Here is a 14,845-nt window from a genome sequence, read left to right as displayed (position 1 = left end):
AAGCTGTAGAAAAACCAAATGCTCTGCGCAGACGTGTAGACAAGCTATAAATCAGTTACGTTGAAAGCCTAACGCTCGAAACGTCAGCAAAACTACTCTGTTCAGGGGCGTAGCCATGGGGGTGGCCCAGGGGGGCCGGGCCTCTTCTAGCAGCCACAAATACTGCATATGTACGAGACATTATAAAAAATACAGGAGAAAATGCATTGAAAGGGCCTTTTGGGCCCCCTCCAGCTAAAAATCCTGGCTACGCCGCTGCTGTTTTACAGGGTATGGTCCTCCCACGTGGTTTTTACCAAGTATATCCCATAATTTGCTTTACAATCTGTGATGGCGAACCGATTGGCAATGGATTCCAAATTGTATTTTTAGGCCATGGGAAAAGACCTTGAGAATCAGTATTAAGATACCTTTGTTACTTAGAGTTGTGTTTGCTGAAATCCTTCCCGGGTGTGTCGCATTTTGAGCGTTTTGTAGGGGGGGGCATTCGCCTGTTTTTCTTTGCTTGATTTGAAATTTGTCAACGAACCAGAGCTATAAGTTGCTGTAGTTCATATCACTTCAAAACCAAATATTTCTTACGCTGATGCATTCTTTAGACTGATGTCTGAGTGTCTTGATCTCGATGTGTGTATTTTCCAAGTACATGCCGGTTTAGGGGTCAAATATTTATCTTGTCCGCTAGCGTAGAGAGAGAGAGGACTGCTTACACATTTATTCTAGTGATGATTTACGAAAATTTGGGTGGTTTGACGAAGGAAATTGCTTACACATTGATGCTAGTGATGATTTTTCTTGCGTCTCCGATTCTTGCGATCTCCTCCTTGGTCAGCGTGACAAGGGTCTGGGGGAACCCGTGACTATAAAAAAAACAGTTGGTAGAGTTTCATACCCTAAAAGGACGATCACTCTCGTCTACTTTTATAGAGTCTCCCACCCCCCCCCCCCCCCCCCTCGGGCATCAGTATGTGGCCTGGATACATCGGCCCCTTCCGGCGTCTATTCTGGAGTGCCTCAAGGAACGGTTCTCGGACCAATCATATTTCACGCGCACTGAAATTCCCCCATGATCACGGGATTTTAAACCCACAGTGTACGTTTCCCCTCCCCTCCTAAAAAGATAGAAAAATAGGATGACATTATCGTTTTATGGATTTATGAAATACAGTCTGTCTTTTTTGTATTTTCCTTAGAGCTTAGCCTTTACTGAAGCCTTGAATGTTACATAAGATATATGTAATATCAAATATATATTACCTGCTATGCAGAACGTAATTTATTAATAGACCCTACTATGATTATCATACTACAAAAATACGGATAACAAGGAATACTTTCTATGTAACCATAGTTAGTAAAGGAGACGTCTCCCTCTACTATGATACAACTTACTTCTCATCAGGAATAAACATCTCAAAACAGCTGCTTGAGAGCAGAAAGTCAAGCATCTTGAAGAGTGGAACTATAACTCTGAGTAGTTAGAAAAAAGTAAGGTTAATCGATATTAATTAATAAAGGAAATTTGAAATGGTCACGTGGCCACGCGTGGCCGGTAAGACTAATCATGCGCACAGCAGTACAAGGAAATATCCCTAGAAGGATCAAATCAAAGATAGATCTCTCCCCAGATAGATATAATCGAAGATAGATCTTTCCCTAGATAAATAAAATCCAAGATAGATCTATGACTAGATAGGTAAAATAAATGATAAAATCCCTTGATAGATCCACACAAACAAACAAAACTACAAACCTGTCGTTTTTCTTGTGTTCACGGAAAATATTAATTATTGTGTCTGCAAAAATGTTCAGATCATCTTTTCTATAAAAGACAAGGAGGAATAGTCCATTAACTCATATCTTTAAATACCACAGATATCTTCCAAGACATGGAAGACACTGACAAATAAACAACAAACAAAGCTTTAAAAATGATTGTAATTCGATCAGTCGATGGCCGGAAGTAGCCATCATGTGCATACTACAACTATGAAATAACAACTTTTGTATGGAACTACACGTAGATATCAAAACCTTTTTGGCTTTGGTGTAATGAAGGAAAGATTTTATAAATACCTTCCTTCAATTTTGATTTTTAAAGGGCTTTATTTATTGATACATCAAATTGCCTTTATTTTACAGAACAACTGCGAGATTTGAGTGAGAGCAAAAACGTGTGTTTTGTCAAATACAGGAAATATATGCGATATTTAATGCCATAAGTCAGTAAGGTATATTGCCCGCACACAACAGGTCATACGAGGCCTAGTCTCCGTGCGTTTTATTTCGCTAACCCTTGTTTCCGAATTCCCTGGCTTACTTTGAAGTTATGTCTCGCAGATAGCTCAAAAGCGCTGCAGTTGACTGGCGAACCTGGTACAGTAAATGAGGCACATGAGTTTATTATACATTTTGGCGGGTATGTGTTTAAACACTGCACACCAAAATTTGAATTTTATCTTTCTTTTGTTGAAAAAAAAAATACCAAAAGGTATTCGAGCATGGCTGTCATCTAAGCAGTAATTCTTACAATCGGTATATATCAACCACAAGTGATATTTACATACCAATGATTCTGTAAGACCACCCACACTGACGGTAAGCCCCAGAAGAGTGGGATACCTGTAGGTTGGCATACCGAGGAGCCTGGTAACCACCGGAAAGCAGTCTGCTGGCGCGCTCCAGTTCAACTCAGAACACGTCTCTCTATGTTAGCAAGACAGAGCGTGAGCAGTTTCATTTCTGAGAAAGATTACTAAAACTGTTGTGCTCCAGGGCTGCCTGGCTGTAAATGTATTGTTGTAGACAGGATAAGAAAACGTTGTCGTTTTGAGTGTCTGGTACCGATAAATCTTAGTAGCTTTTCAGAGACCTTCTCAAAAGACTAAAGATGAGTAACTGTTTTTCTCTTCTGGTTACAAGTCATAAATTTTACGAAGCCCCTGGGGTACACTCAAGAATCATTCAGTTTTTCCAAATAAGGAATATATTAGTTTCCTTATATGGAAGTGACCGCGTTCTTGCAAAAACGACAACTTTTGGCTAAATTTTCTTGATAATGTGAGTCAGAACTTTTATGCCATAATTTTTCATATTTGGACACAAGTTTTTGTTGTCTTCTCTTTGCAAATTTATCAACTGCCAAACGTGGTGACTCACCTCTTGAATAGCTCCAGAAGCTGTTCGTGGTGTGGGATGTGTGGAATCCGAGGGCTGTAAAGCAACAACATGTTACTACACAAAATACACAGCCGTGTGTACCTCCTCCCCCCCCCCCCAACCCTAACAAACACAGCATCCCTTTTTCCGGGAGGGCTACATGATCTAATCTTCCCTAGTCTGGAGAAGTTAACGCCATTATTTTTGTATTGAATGTAGGGGCGTACGGAGGATTTTAACAAGTTGCAGTCAAAGCATTCAGAAGCTGAATGAGGGCGTGGCCCCTCGTCGTGCATCCCCGTGAAGATTTCATAGCTCCCGCTTTTGGGTTTGAAATTGGGGTCAATGCGTCAGACTTTTGAGATTATTACACGATCCTCTGTCATCCTCGATCTGAAATAGGACTTCAGTCGTCGCGTGGCAATGAACGACATAACACTATGTTTGGAAATCATCTGCAGACTACCATGATTAAGAAAATTATAGTTTTTATTCTCATCGTATATATAAAACTACGTACTTAAAAATAAATGAGTAAACATTTGATTTTTTTCCCCTCGTTTTGCAAATAAGATCGCCAAATGTTTTGGCAGTCCAGTGACTGCAGACCTATAGGCTGCGTACGCCCCTGGAATGTATACACATATTTCAAGAAACGTTGACATTGCAAATGGCGAATGGAAAATTGAAAACCGCAGTTCTGCTAGTAACACAATAAACTGAATCTCGTCTTATTTCTACAAAATACATGAAGAAGTGGATAAATAATCAATACGATAAGCAGTGACAAGCCTCAGTACTGTCAATTCCATTAGTTATTCGCTATTTCCACATGATCAATCAGACTGCACATACAGTTCTGTGAAATTGAATATTTCAGAGTCATTAAAGACCTTTATGAAGAGCTGTATTTTGAAATTGCCCAAAATCGTTCTAATCTATAGTAACATTTAATGAAGGTATCTTTCACATGTGATCGTAACGTGTCGTAATCGGAGTTCATGTTTATTTAACTTAAACCTTTTTTAACTGTGCTGTATGCAAACCTAATAGATAAGGGCGACCATTCCTTGTGCACGACTCTTTTGATGATTTACAGCAGAAAAAGCACAAAGCACAAAAAATTGACCATGTTAATTTGTACATTTTCCTCCTGGTCCACCTCCCCAAAGGTATACATACTCGTGATGTACAAGCTGAACTAAAATCTCTCCCGCATGAGCCCGCGTTCTGTCAATTTTCTCTGAAGCTTGTTGCACCAGGCAGCACATCAAACGCTGACAACTGACAAAAAGCAAAAAGAAAGTGAGAACGAGGAGAAATAAATAGTTTTTTTTACTAACATCTAAAACAGAGTGACGGGGAGGGGGGCAACTAACATCTCAATTTGAGTGACGGAGAAGGGGCAACTGAAAACAGCAAACAGAGTGAGGGGGAGGGGAGCAACTAAGACCTTAAACAAAGTGAGGTGGGGGGGGGGGGGGCAACTAAAAACGGCAAACAATGTAAGAAGAGGAGCAAGTGACATTTAAGGTAAGCAGAAGGGGGACAACTTAGAACAGCAAACAGAATGAGGGAGACGGGGGCAACTAAAAACAGCAAAGAGAATGAGGGTGAGGGGGCAACTAAGACCTCAAACAGAGTGAGGGGAGGGGGACAACTAAAAACAGCAAAGAGAGTGAGGGAAGGGGGACAACCAAGACCTCAAACAGAGTAAGGGGAGAATGTAAAGAGGAAGCGACCTGGGGAATGGGAAAGTGCATTTCATGTAATCTTGTTTACTTACACATCTGGGTTTAGCAGACTGGAATCCATTTGTAGCACAAGTTTTGTGACTTGTGCCAAACCAGTCATACTAGCTTCACGGACCCTGTAACAATCACAATATTTGTGAATGAATGAGGATGGCAAAATTAGAAATCAAGTTTTGGAATGCAGAATGAAATGGAGAATTTAGATTTGAGTTTCATTCGCAAAATAATATTTTCTTTTGTTTCTTTCTGGAGTAACTTTAAGGGCCCCTGAAAAAAGCCGATCCTTGAGTATTAGTTTGGCCTTACCAGGCACCCACGTCTCCTCGACTGTCAGTGGTATAGTCTTGCATAGCTTCAAAAAATGCCTTGTAGATAGCATCTAGACTAGCTTCTGTTACGGCATCATTTTCACAGGCAGTCCTGTCAATTCCAACTGTGCATGCAACACTTTGAAAAAAAGATTAAAAGTAAGTCAGAGTTCACTTCGTGGCGACAGCAACTCTAGTTACTTGCACCGGTAAAAAAATTATAATGGCATACAATTCAAATAGCCTCGCATGTTTTAAAATGTAAATTCTCTTTCAAAAAGTAAGTAAAAAACTTGCTGTTTCAATAGATTTGTCTATCTTTCAATGCCTTGGGCATGCTTACATATTCAGCAAAATAAGCAAATTATGAGAACTTTGAACTACATACCTTTTTTGTGTACTGTTAGACACACTGAGGTAAATAAAATAACTTTTGAAACCCAGTTTTGGTCATCATTAATAAATAATTGGTCAGAATAACATTATTTTACCAGTGATCTGCTTTCAAATTCTCCCAAACAAAATCCTTGGTTTCCATAGCGCTATAGCATAAAGAATGCATATTTTCAGGTTATTTGAAAGCTCAAATGAACCTAACCTTGCTAAAGATTTCAGTGCTTCATTTCTGGACTCTGCATAGATTCCAGGATCATTACCAACTTGAGATGCTATGATCAGCCCCTCCACCACCTTTTAAAATAAAAGTAGAATCAAAAAGCCCAAACTGTCGCGATCTCGTACCAGAACAATGAATACAATACACCAAAAACTGGAAATCGACTCTGCCAAATTTTCGTCTTTAATAAGACTTCTTCAGGGCAGACTGAAGAAGTCTTATTAAAGACGAAAATTTGGCAGAGTCGATTTCCAGTTTTTGGTGTATTCTATTATTTTAAAATAAAAGGGTACACAATAATAAATATGATAAGAAAAGAATATCAAAAGAGACAAAAGATAAGTCTTGGGGTTGCTGCTACATTTTATTGTCCAATACATGTCAAGGCAATAAAGATACCGAAAAGGGGTTTTCCTTGGTGTTACCGAGAGCTTTGTTATTGGTGCTCAAGGCCTTTGTACTCTATTTTATTTTTATGTTCTAAGGTCTTTGCTTTTGGCTTTTGTCCCATTGTATTTTTGGTGCTGGTGCTCTGTAACACCAAGAAACTACCAAGAAAAGGTATTTTTTTTTATTGTATACAATCTCACTTTACCTTTTGTAGTTTTCCCATTAGCATGAATTTTGGGAGCGATCCCAGTGCTTGCGCATAACCCACTCTGCATAACAAATAACGTTAAAAAAGTAAATTTCTAACTATGCATCAACAGGGTACCATCTATGGAAATCTACAACAAACCTTGGGAATTGTAATTGATTTTTTAGCTCAGCCACACAGTGATTGATGAGTTTTTCTGGAGAAAAAGAGTGAGATATCAAATTAGGTTTTACAAACTTAATTGTTTGAAAATTGTAACCTCCTTTAGGCTGCTCATTTAAAAAAAAAGCTTTTTTCATGATTTTTTTATTTTAATTTTTCAAAGTTTCCTAGTAACATACAATGGTAGGTAACTTTTCAAAAATAAATGAAATTAAGAATATTTCATAAAGCTCGATACCGATTTGACCAAACTATGCGAATTGGAAAATACGGTAAAAATAAGGACTGACCATAAGACAATCAACCCATTACTCATTGCCTTGGCTTCTAACTGCTTGTTCTTCCCACTACAGCAGCTTGGGGACCATTGTATACTATAGAAGCTTAAAGGATATCACCTGCTGTTATAGTTTCATGATCATATGGACCGCGGAGACCATTTTAAAGTGCTTGGCTGAAAATTTGGCCAAGACAAACAAGTATATATCTGGAGCCCTAAAAAATCTGGAACCCTGAAAAAAATCAACCCAAGCCAAAAAGTAGTAGTGCTATAGCACTACTAGCCCCTCCCTCTCTGCCGTCCCTGGCTCAACCTGCTACAGCAAGTTGGTTTCTATCCAGTAGGTCAACCCGCTACAGCAGGTTGATGCTCAACCTGCTACAGGAGTTGTCTTCTAAGCGGTTGATCAACCAGCTACAGTGGCCTGTGTTTTTGCAATTTTTGTGGTTGTACTTGCTATATTATGCTTCATATACCTTGAATACCTCAGTAATCGCTTCTCCAATACTGTCTCTTGGTTATATTATGTGTCACATGTCTCTGAATGCTGGTTATTTTATGTGTCATATACCTTGAATATCAGAAATCGCTTTGCCGGTACTGTCTCTATTAATACTAGTTATTTTATGTGTCATATACCTTGAATATCAGAAATCGCTTTGCCGGTACTGTCTCTATTAATACTAGTTATTTTATGTCACATACCTTGAATATCAGAAATCACTTTGCCGGTACTGTCTCTATAATCATACTAGTTATTTTATGTGCCAAATACCTTGAATATCAGAAATCGCTTTGCCAGTACTGTCTCTACAAATACTAGTTATTTTATGTCACATACCTTGAATATCAGAAATCGCTTTGCCGGTACTGTCTCTATAATACTGGTTATTTTATGTGTCATATATCTTGAATATCAGAAATCGCTTTGCCGGTACTGTCTCTATAATACTGGTTATTTTTTGTGCCATATACCTTGAATATCAGTAATCGCTTTGCCGGTACTGTCTCTATAATACTGGTTATTTTATGTCACATACCTTGAATATCAGAAATCACTTTGCCAGTACTGTCTCTATAAATACTAGTTATTTTATGTCACATACCTTGAATATCAGAAATCACTTTGCCGGTACTGTCTCTATAATCATACTAGTTATTTTATGTGCCAAATACCTTGAATATCAGAAATCGCTTTGCCAGTACTGTCTCTACAAAAACTAGTTATTTTATGTCACATACCTTGAATATCAGAAATCACTTTGCCGGTACTGTCTCTATAATACTGGTTATTTTATGTGTCATATATCTTGAATATCAGAAATCGCTTTGCCGGTACTGTCTCTATAATACTGGTTATTTTTTGTGCCATATACCTTGAATATCAGTAATCGCTTTGCCGGTACTGTCTCTATAATACTGGTTATTTTTTGTGCCATATACCTTGAATATCAGTAATCGCTTTGCCGGTACTGTCTCTATAATACTGGTTGCACATTGCACTCAGTGCTTGCACAGCTTTCTCCTAGAAAAGTACAGAATTGAAACAAATACAAGGTATATTTCAATATAAATAAGAAATATCTTTCAAAAAATCTATGCACAATTAACGTTTGTTTGATAGCTGCTGACAAAATCACAGTTTGGAAATATGTGGATCGCACAGACAAACATTTCTATTAAAGTGATAATAATCACATATATAACTACGGCAGATATATATCACTTACAGTGGATAAATCACTCATATATTAACTGTTTGGAGTCAGCAAGTTGGATATTATGCAAGGTACTATCATTGATGAATATTAATGTCTGCAACCAGCAACTCACCTGAATGGGTGGCTCAGTGTGGCACAAGTTGTCATAGAGAATTCTCTGCCATAAGTCTACAACCATAAGAAAAAGCACTCCTCTAGTATAAGGAAAACATAAGTGGTCTTTATATCCTAATAGACAGGTCCATGGCTAGGCATAGAGTAGACCCTTGGCTAGACCCTTGGTACGACTATGGGCTAGACCCTTGGTATGACTATGGGCTAGGCCCTTGGTATGACTATGGGCTAGACCCTTGGTATGACTATGGGCTAGGCCCTTGGTATGTCTATGGGATGGACCCTTGGTATGACAAAGGGCTAGACCCTTGGTATGACTATGAGATGGACCCTTGGTATGACAAAGGGCTAGACCCTTGGTATGACTATGGGCTAGGACCTTGATATATCTATGGGATGGACCCTTGGTATGACAAAGGGCTAGACCCTTGGTATGACTACTTGGTATAACTATGGGCTAGACCCTTGTACTATGACGATGGGCTAGACCCTTGGTATGACTACTTGGTATGACCATGGGCTAGACCCTTGGTATGACTACTTGGTATAACTATGGGCTAGACCCTTGTACTATGACGATGGGCTAGACCCTTGGTATGACTACTTGGTATGACCATGGGCTAGACCCTTGGTCGACTATGGGCTAGACACTTGGTATGGCTATGAGCTAGACCCTTGGTATGACTATGGGCTAGACCTTTGGTATGACCATGGGCTAGACCCTTGATATGGCTATGGGCTAGACCCTTGGTATGGCTATGGGCTAGACTCTTGGTATGACTATGGGCTAGACCCTTGGTTTGACTATAGGCTAGACCCTTGATATGGCTATGGGCTAGACCCTTGATATGGCTATGGGCTAGACCCTTGTTATGTTTATGGGCTAGGCCCTTGGTATGGCTATGGGCTAGACCCTTGGTATAACTATGGGCTAGACCCTTGGTATGGCTATGAGCTAGACCCTTGGTGTGACTATGGGCTAGGCCCTTGGTATGGCTATGAGCTAGACCCTTGGTATGACTATGGGCTAGACCTTTGGTATGACCATGGGCTAGACCCTTGATATGGCTATGGGCTAGACCTTTGGTATGGCTATGGGCTAGACCCTGGGTTTGACTATAGGCTAGACCCTTGGTATGACTATGGGCTAGACCCTTGGTATGGCTATGAGCTAGACCCTTGGTATGGCTATGTGCTAGACCCTTGGTATGGCTATGGGCTAGACCCTTGGTATGACTATGGGCTAGACCCTTGATTTGACTATGGGCTAGACCCTTGGTATGACTATGGGCTAGACCCTTGGTATGGCTATGGGCTAGACCCTTGGTATGACTATGGGCTAGACCCTTGGTATGGCTATGAGCTAGACCCTTGGTATGGCTATGTGCTAGACCCTTGGTATGGCTATGGGCTAGACCCTTGGTATGACTATGGGTTAGACCCTTGATTTGACTATGGGCTAGACCCTTGGTATGACTATGGGCTAGACCCTTGATTTGACTATGGGCTAGACCCTTGGTACGACTATGGGCTAGACCCTTGGTATGGCTATGGGCTAGACCATTAGTATGACCATGGGCTAGACCCTTGGTATGGCTATAGGCTAAACCTTTGTTATGACTATGTGCTAGACACTTTGTATCATCAGGGACAAGATGCTTGATATGACTATGGTGACTGTACTCGAGCATGTAGCCTGAATGTACCTGTTATGCTATCACCTTGCCAGGGAAATTGAGATAATGAGAGCTTCTCTATCAAATGAGAGATGGCTTGTCGCATGAACTCGCCACCGAGACCCCTAAACCAGGCACAAACAATGAAATTACAAACAATTATTCAGAAATTCAATGTAAGCAGATACCACTGGAAATGTACAATAGAATTTGTTCAACGTAATGTTTATATGCAACATAAGATTGTGAGGTAAATTTGGTCTGATTGATGTTTTGTGTGTATTTCACTTCTTTTTTAAAGCATTTCGGTAAACTGAATGCCTAAAACTTTTTTATTTATTTTCGGTCTGCCTGTGATAAAGGGCAGAGAAAAGAATTAATACCAATCAGCTGATTGTTAATTAAAACACTCTGCACATACCTGAAAAGTTGCCCGGCATGTAGCTGAAAGAAAGATATAACAATTATTGTCACCAAATTTAAGGTTTTTACATTGTCTAATGTTACAGGTTCAGTACCTTGGAAGCAATGTCTTTCAAAGCAGCAAGTGACGTCGAAGATACAAAATCACTGATTGTCCTGAGGACGTAAAGTAAAGCCTATTACTGATTATTGTTATCCAATATCGTCTTTTTGAAAATATAGTTATATATGAAATGTAATGCAACTCAGGTTCATTAGCAATGTATGTTTCACAAATACTTTAACATGGAAAATACAAAAAATATGAAAGCCAAAATGATAGAAATGGAAACAAAGATTGAATACATTCTATCAAAGGAGTTTCCTGTTGCTTAATTGATTCACAATATTGTCTACGTTCTTGTCACTAGTTGCTATATTGATAGCATCGTATAGTGGGTGCAATAAGGTTATGGTTAGTTGGCCCTCAAGAAATATAGAAAAATCTGCAAAATGATTTGTTTAGGTAATCATCTAAGATACTAAAAATAAATAAAGTGAATTTGATTGGCGCAAAATGCTATTAGGAGTGAAAGTGTTGAAAGTTAATGTGTTTATATAGGACCTTGTGACATTACAATAGGCTAAAATACTTAAATTATCAAACACAAAAATTCTCCCGATTTACGTAAAATTTTGCATTAATGTAGAACTATAAAATAGCTTTAAAAGGGTATCTCATTTTGTGCCAATCGTTTTTCAGTTATTTTTTTGCTGTCAAAGTACCAGGACTAGCCTAAAATCTGCAAATGGCAACTTTGAAATATATAAATAGCTGTTCAATGGAACATGCTGAAGATAAAATGAGACACCCTTTTGAAGACTGACATGTGCTGATGGAAATAACAACTATTTCTTAAGTTTAGACATGCAGTTAGTGTTCGATTATTTTCACTAAAGACAACAGTATGGTGTATTTTGGCCAATAACTCAACAAAAACGTTTTGCAATAGAAAAAGTTCATGATGCTCAGTTATGTTATCAATCTGAGAGTGTAATTTTCTTCGCTATTACCAAAAATCTGACACTTTTTGTAGCACTACACGGTGGTAAAGGAAGGCCGTAGCATCATTAATAAGTATTACTTACTTGCCACTCTGTTTTCCATAGTGATAGAGTGCACTGACGATTTCTGCACATGCAAAGATACTACCGTGTCTCGTAAACAAGTCCATGCTGCTCGTCATGGTCAAGACTTTTGGGAGCACTGTGAACCACATAGGAAAGGAAAAGCCTCACTTTAAGACATATGTCAATTGAGTTCTTTGGGCCTTTGGTAATTAATGGAGATCTCACTTACTAGTGGTTGCCATGTACTCTGGATCAGATGAAGTTAAATTGTGTAGTGCTCTGGCGGCAAGCTCTCTCAAAGCACTAAGGGGATAATTGCATAACAACAACAGTAACAATAATAATGGTTTATTTAATCCTTTCGCAGCCATGGGTAGAATTTTAGGAAGGTTGCGCATACATCTTACATTGGATAAACACATGCAGTGTTTAATGATAAGCTTATGTACAATATTAGAATGGAGATTGTATTTAGCAAGGGAGTTGAGATTATTTTCTTGATAAAGCTGAGTGGGCTTTGACTTTCTATTTTGCGCATAAACCATTGGCAAGAATGAATTACATTCAACATCCAACAACAACGGCTTATGAGTGTCTATATCCGTACCCATCCCAGTGTTGGAGTCTTGTTTCCACCAGGTTCTCTATCATGGGCCTCGTGTACTCTTTGAACTGTGCAATGTACACACTAAAATACAACAGATCTAATCAGAGATCCATACTACATAATTTTATTTCCTGCATGATGGAGACTGCAGCTTTCTTCATCAAACTATGACAACATTGTGATATTTAAAATCGTCATGCTCGCTATTATCATGATAATTTTCATACCCTCCAGAACCATCATTATCATCATCATCATTACTTTCACCTTCATCATACTCAATATCATAATAATCATCATCTTTATTACCATTATTGTCATCAGCATTGATAATATTCTCGCCACAACTATCACCATCACTACTTAACCACCATCACGACCACCATCACGCCCACCATCAACAGCATCATAGTGATCATCACCAACACCACAACTATCACCATAACAATTATCAAGATCATTATTACAATCAATCATCATCATCCATAACCATCGACAGCAGCACAGGGATCATCATCACCAGCATCATTATCGTCAGGATTGTTGTCTACACTTTAACTTGTACGTGAATCGCCTCAACCCACCTGATATTCAGGTAAGTGTGAGATCTGTTGCCAACAGAATGGTAGTCAGCGGTTGTCAGGATTTCAATGCCGTGAGGAAACGTACCCTAAACAAACAACATCGTAGCAAACATACGGCTTCCATCAGGGAGCAAGAAATAGACTGAGTGAAGCGTCCAGTTCGCCTAATCTTACGTTCATGTAAGTCAAATTACCTGCCTGCCAACATTTTCTTGGAAGGCAGCCTGTGAGATAAAACACAACTAAGGGTTACAACATTAACACCACAATTACATAAAACACATATTTGTGCACGTATTTGCAAGCACACAGCCTAGTAGGCAAAACATTACAATGGAGAATTCTTCAGTAGGAGTATGACTTACCGAAGCTGCTCGACGGCAATTCACTTCCCGATCAAATAATGTAGTGACAATCAGAGCACTAGAAAATTGTGACATCACCATCACGATCATCATCATTTAATCGTCATTTATGCTTATTTAAGGGACGTAGCTCTGTTTAAGGTTACAGGGTGCTTTGGTCCTACGCCACACAGTGCTAGCCGCGGAACACAGTGGGTTCAGGAAAAATAATATAATACATGCGTCACATTCAGTGGAAAGTACTTACCATATTATATATCATTGGAAAGCTTAATAAATGGGAAATAATACAATCCTCAAAGCCAACTACAGTCTCAAATATTATGGTATTCCTTCAAGAGTATTAAGTATGTTTTTCCTTCAAGAGTATTCAATTGTTAAAACTTTCATATCATTAATGATTATCACCATTATCGTCATGAAGTACAAACCTGGACAAAGCCAGCACATGTGGCCTAATCTCCTTGGGGTCATAGGCACGTGCAAACGACCAGCACACGTAGCATGCTGCATCACGAACATGGCTTCCTGGAAAGTAGTACCAAAGAGCAAGTAAGAAACCTTAACAGCAAACACGAGAAATAGCGCAAAGTAACTATAAGAAAAAACGGAAATCCGGTTCCGTCCAAATAACAAATGCTACATCTCGAGACTGTAAAGTATAAACTTTTTAGCTCACATCACTTCTTTTGGTACTCTGTGTGCTAAATTACTAAGATAAAAATGTTGAAGGATTTAGTTAGAGACTTACCAACACTGTACGAACCACGACGCTCATCGTACGCTAGAGCCTTCAGGACAACAGGAACCACTAGAAAATGATAACATAACTTAAATAAAAAAAATCAGACTTCGGTACTCCTTACAAAAAGAAATAAATATTCAAAGAGAGATACTGTAAAAGCTCGACAATGAAGTGTGGCAAAAAAAAAAACTGGGGCGGAATCTGTTTCCACAGAATGTGATTGCACCTATCAGGATATTTGTAAGATGTGAGCAGGCATTTCTCCGCACTTTGCAAAGAGTCACTCGTATTTAGGTCAGGAGCAGAAGGGGCCGAATATGACCTGCCAGGAGCTTACTAGAAAACCTTGTGCTCCTGGACACAAAAAACTTAGCTCCTGGACACAAAAAAAAAAATGACTGTTATCTGTAACCTTATACTTTACTGAAGGTGTAAGAAAAAATATGTATGTACAATGTATGTATTTATGTTCAAATTATTAGTGCGTGCAGGCCCGTAGCGAGGATTTTGAGCGGGGGCTTCGATTACCCATTTTAGCAGACCTTTTTGTTTTAGGTAGCTCGTCCTATACCTCGCAGTGGTACTCAATTTTTTTTCATAAGAGCGGACCTTCCAGTCGAGCT

The 14,845-nt window shown here is 39.0% G+C and overlaps 1 protein-coding gene across 3 annotated transcripts in view; it reads right to left on the bottom strand.

The window, feature by feature from the left end:
* Positions 1 to 14,845, bottom strand: part of LOC5506402 (tubulin-specific chaperone D) — a 28,857-nt gene that overhangs the window by 3,000 nt on the left and 11,012 nt on the right. Inside the window, exons 18-42 of one of the 3 annotated variants that reach the window (XM_048720046.1) lie at positions 14,229 to 14,288; positions 13,909 to 14,005; positions 13,478 to 13,535; positions 13,307 to 13,336; positions 13,113 to 13,198; positions 12,529 to 12,609; positions 12,151 to 12,224; positions 11,940 to 12,057; positions 10,907 to 10,967; positions 10,810 to 10,832; positions 10,419 to 10,513; positions 8,711 to 8,766; positions 8,321 to 8,402; positions 6,577 to 6,631; positions 6,433 to 6,496; positions 5,820 to 5,911; positions 5,220 to 5,360; positions 4,946 to 5,029; positions 4,342 to 4,443; positions 3,160 to 3,213; positions 2,568 to 2,706; positions 2,321 to 2,373; positions 1,754 to 1,822; positions 1,393 to 1,470; positions 771 to 860 (exon numbers count right to left, since the gene is read on the bottom strand). In XM_048720046.1, the coding sequence (XP_048576003.1) occupies positions 771 to 860; positions 1,393 to 1,470; positions 1,754 to 1,822; positions 2,321 to 2,373; positions 2,568 to 2,706; positions 3,160 to 3,213; positions 4,342 to 4,443; positions 4,946 to 5,029; positions 5,220 to 5,360; positions 5,820 to 5,911; positions 6,433 to 6,496; positions 6,577 to 6,631; positions 8,321 to 8,402; positions 8,711 to 8,766; positions 10,419 to 10,513; positions 10,810 to 10,832; positions 10,907 to 10,967; positions 11,940 to 12,057; positions 12,151 to 12,224; positions 12,529 to 12,609; positions 13,113 to 13,198; positions 13,307 to 13,336; positions 13,478 to 13,535; positions 13,909 to 14,005; positions 14,229 to 14,288 (1,942 nt within the window). Of the gene's footprint in view, positions 1 to 770; positions 861 to 1,392; positions 1,471 to 1,753; positions 1,823 to 2,320; positions 2,374 to 2,567; positions 2,707 to 3,159; positions 3,214 to 4,341; positions 4,444 to 4,945; positions 5,030 to 5,219; positions 5,361 to 5,819; positions 5,912 to 6,432; positions 6,497 to 6,576; positions 6,632 to 8,320; positions 8,403 to 8,710; positions 8,767 to 10,418; positions 10,514 to 10,809; positions 10,833 to 10,906; positions 10,968 to 11,939; positions 12,058 to 12,150; positions 12,225 to 12,528; positions 12,610 to 13,112; positions 13,199 to 13,306; positions 13,337 to 13,477; positions 13,536 to 13,908; positions 14,006 to 14,228; positions 14,289 to 14,845 lie in introns of those variants that run through there. The other 2 variants (XM_048720047.1, XM_048720048.1) reach the window with 2 other exon arrangements.

Source organism: Nematostella vectensis, chromosome 12 (genome assembly GCF_932526225.1).
Source record: "Nematostella vectensis chromosome 12, jaNemVect1.1, whole genome shotgun sequence".
Lineage (NCBI taxonomy): Eukaryota > Metazoa > Cnidaria > Anthozoa > Actiniaria > Edwardsiidae > Nematostella > Nematostella vectensis.
The sequence above is the reverse complement of the archived record's forward strand: the minus strand, read 5'-3'. Positions and strand labels throughout refer to the sequence as shown.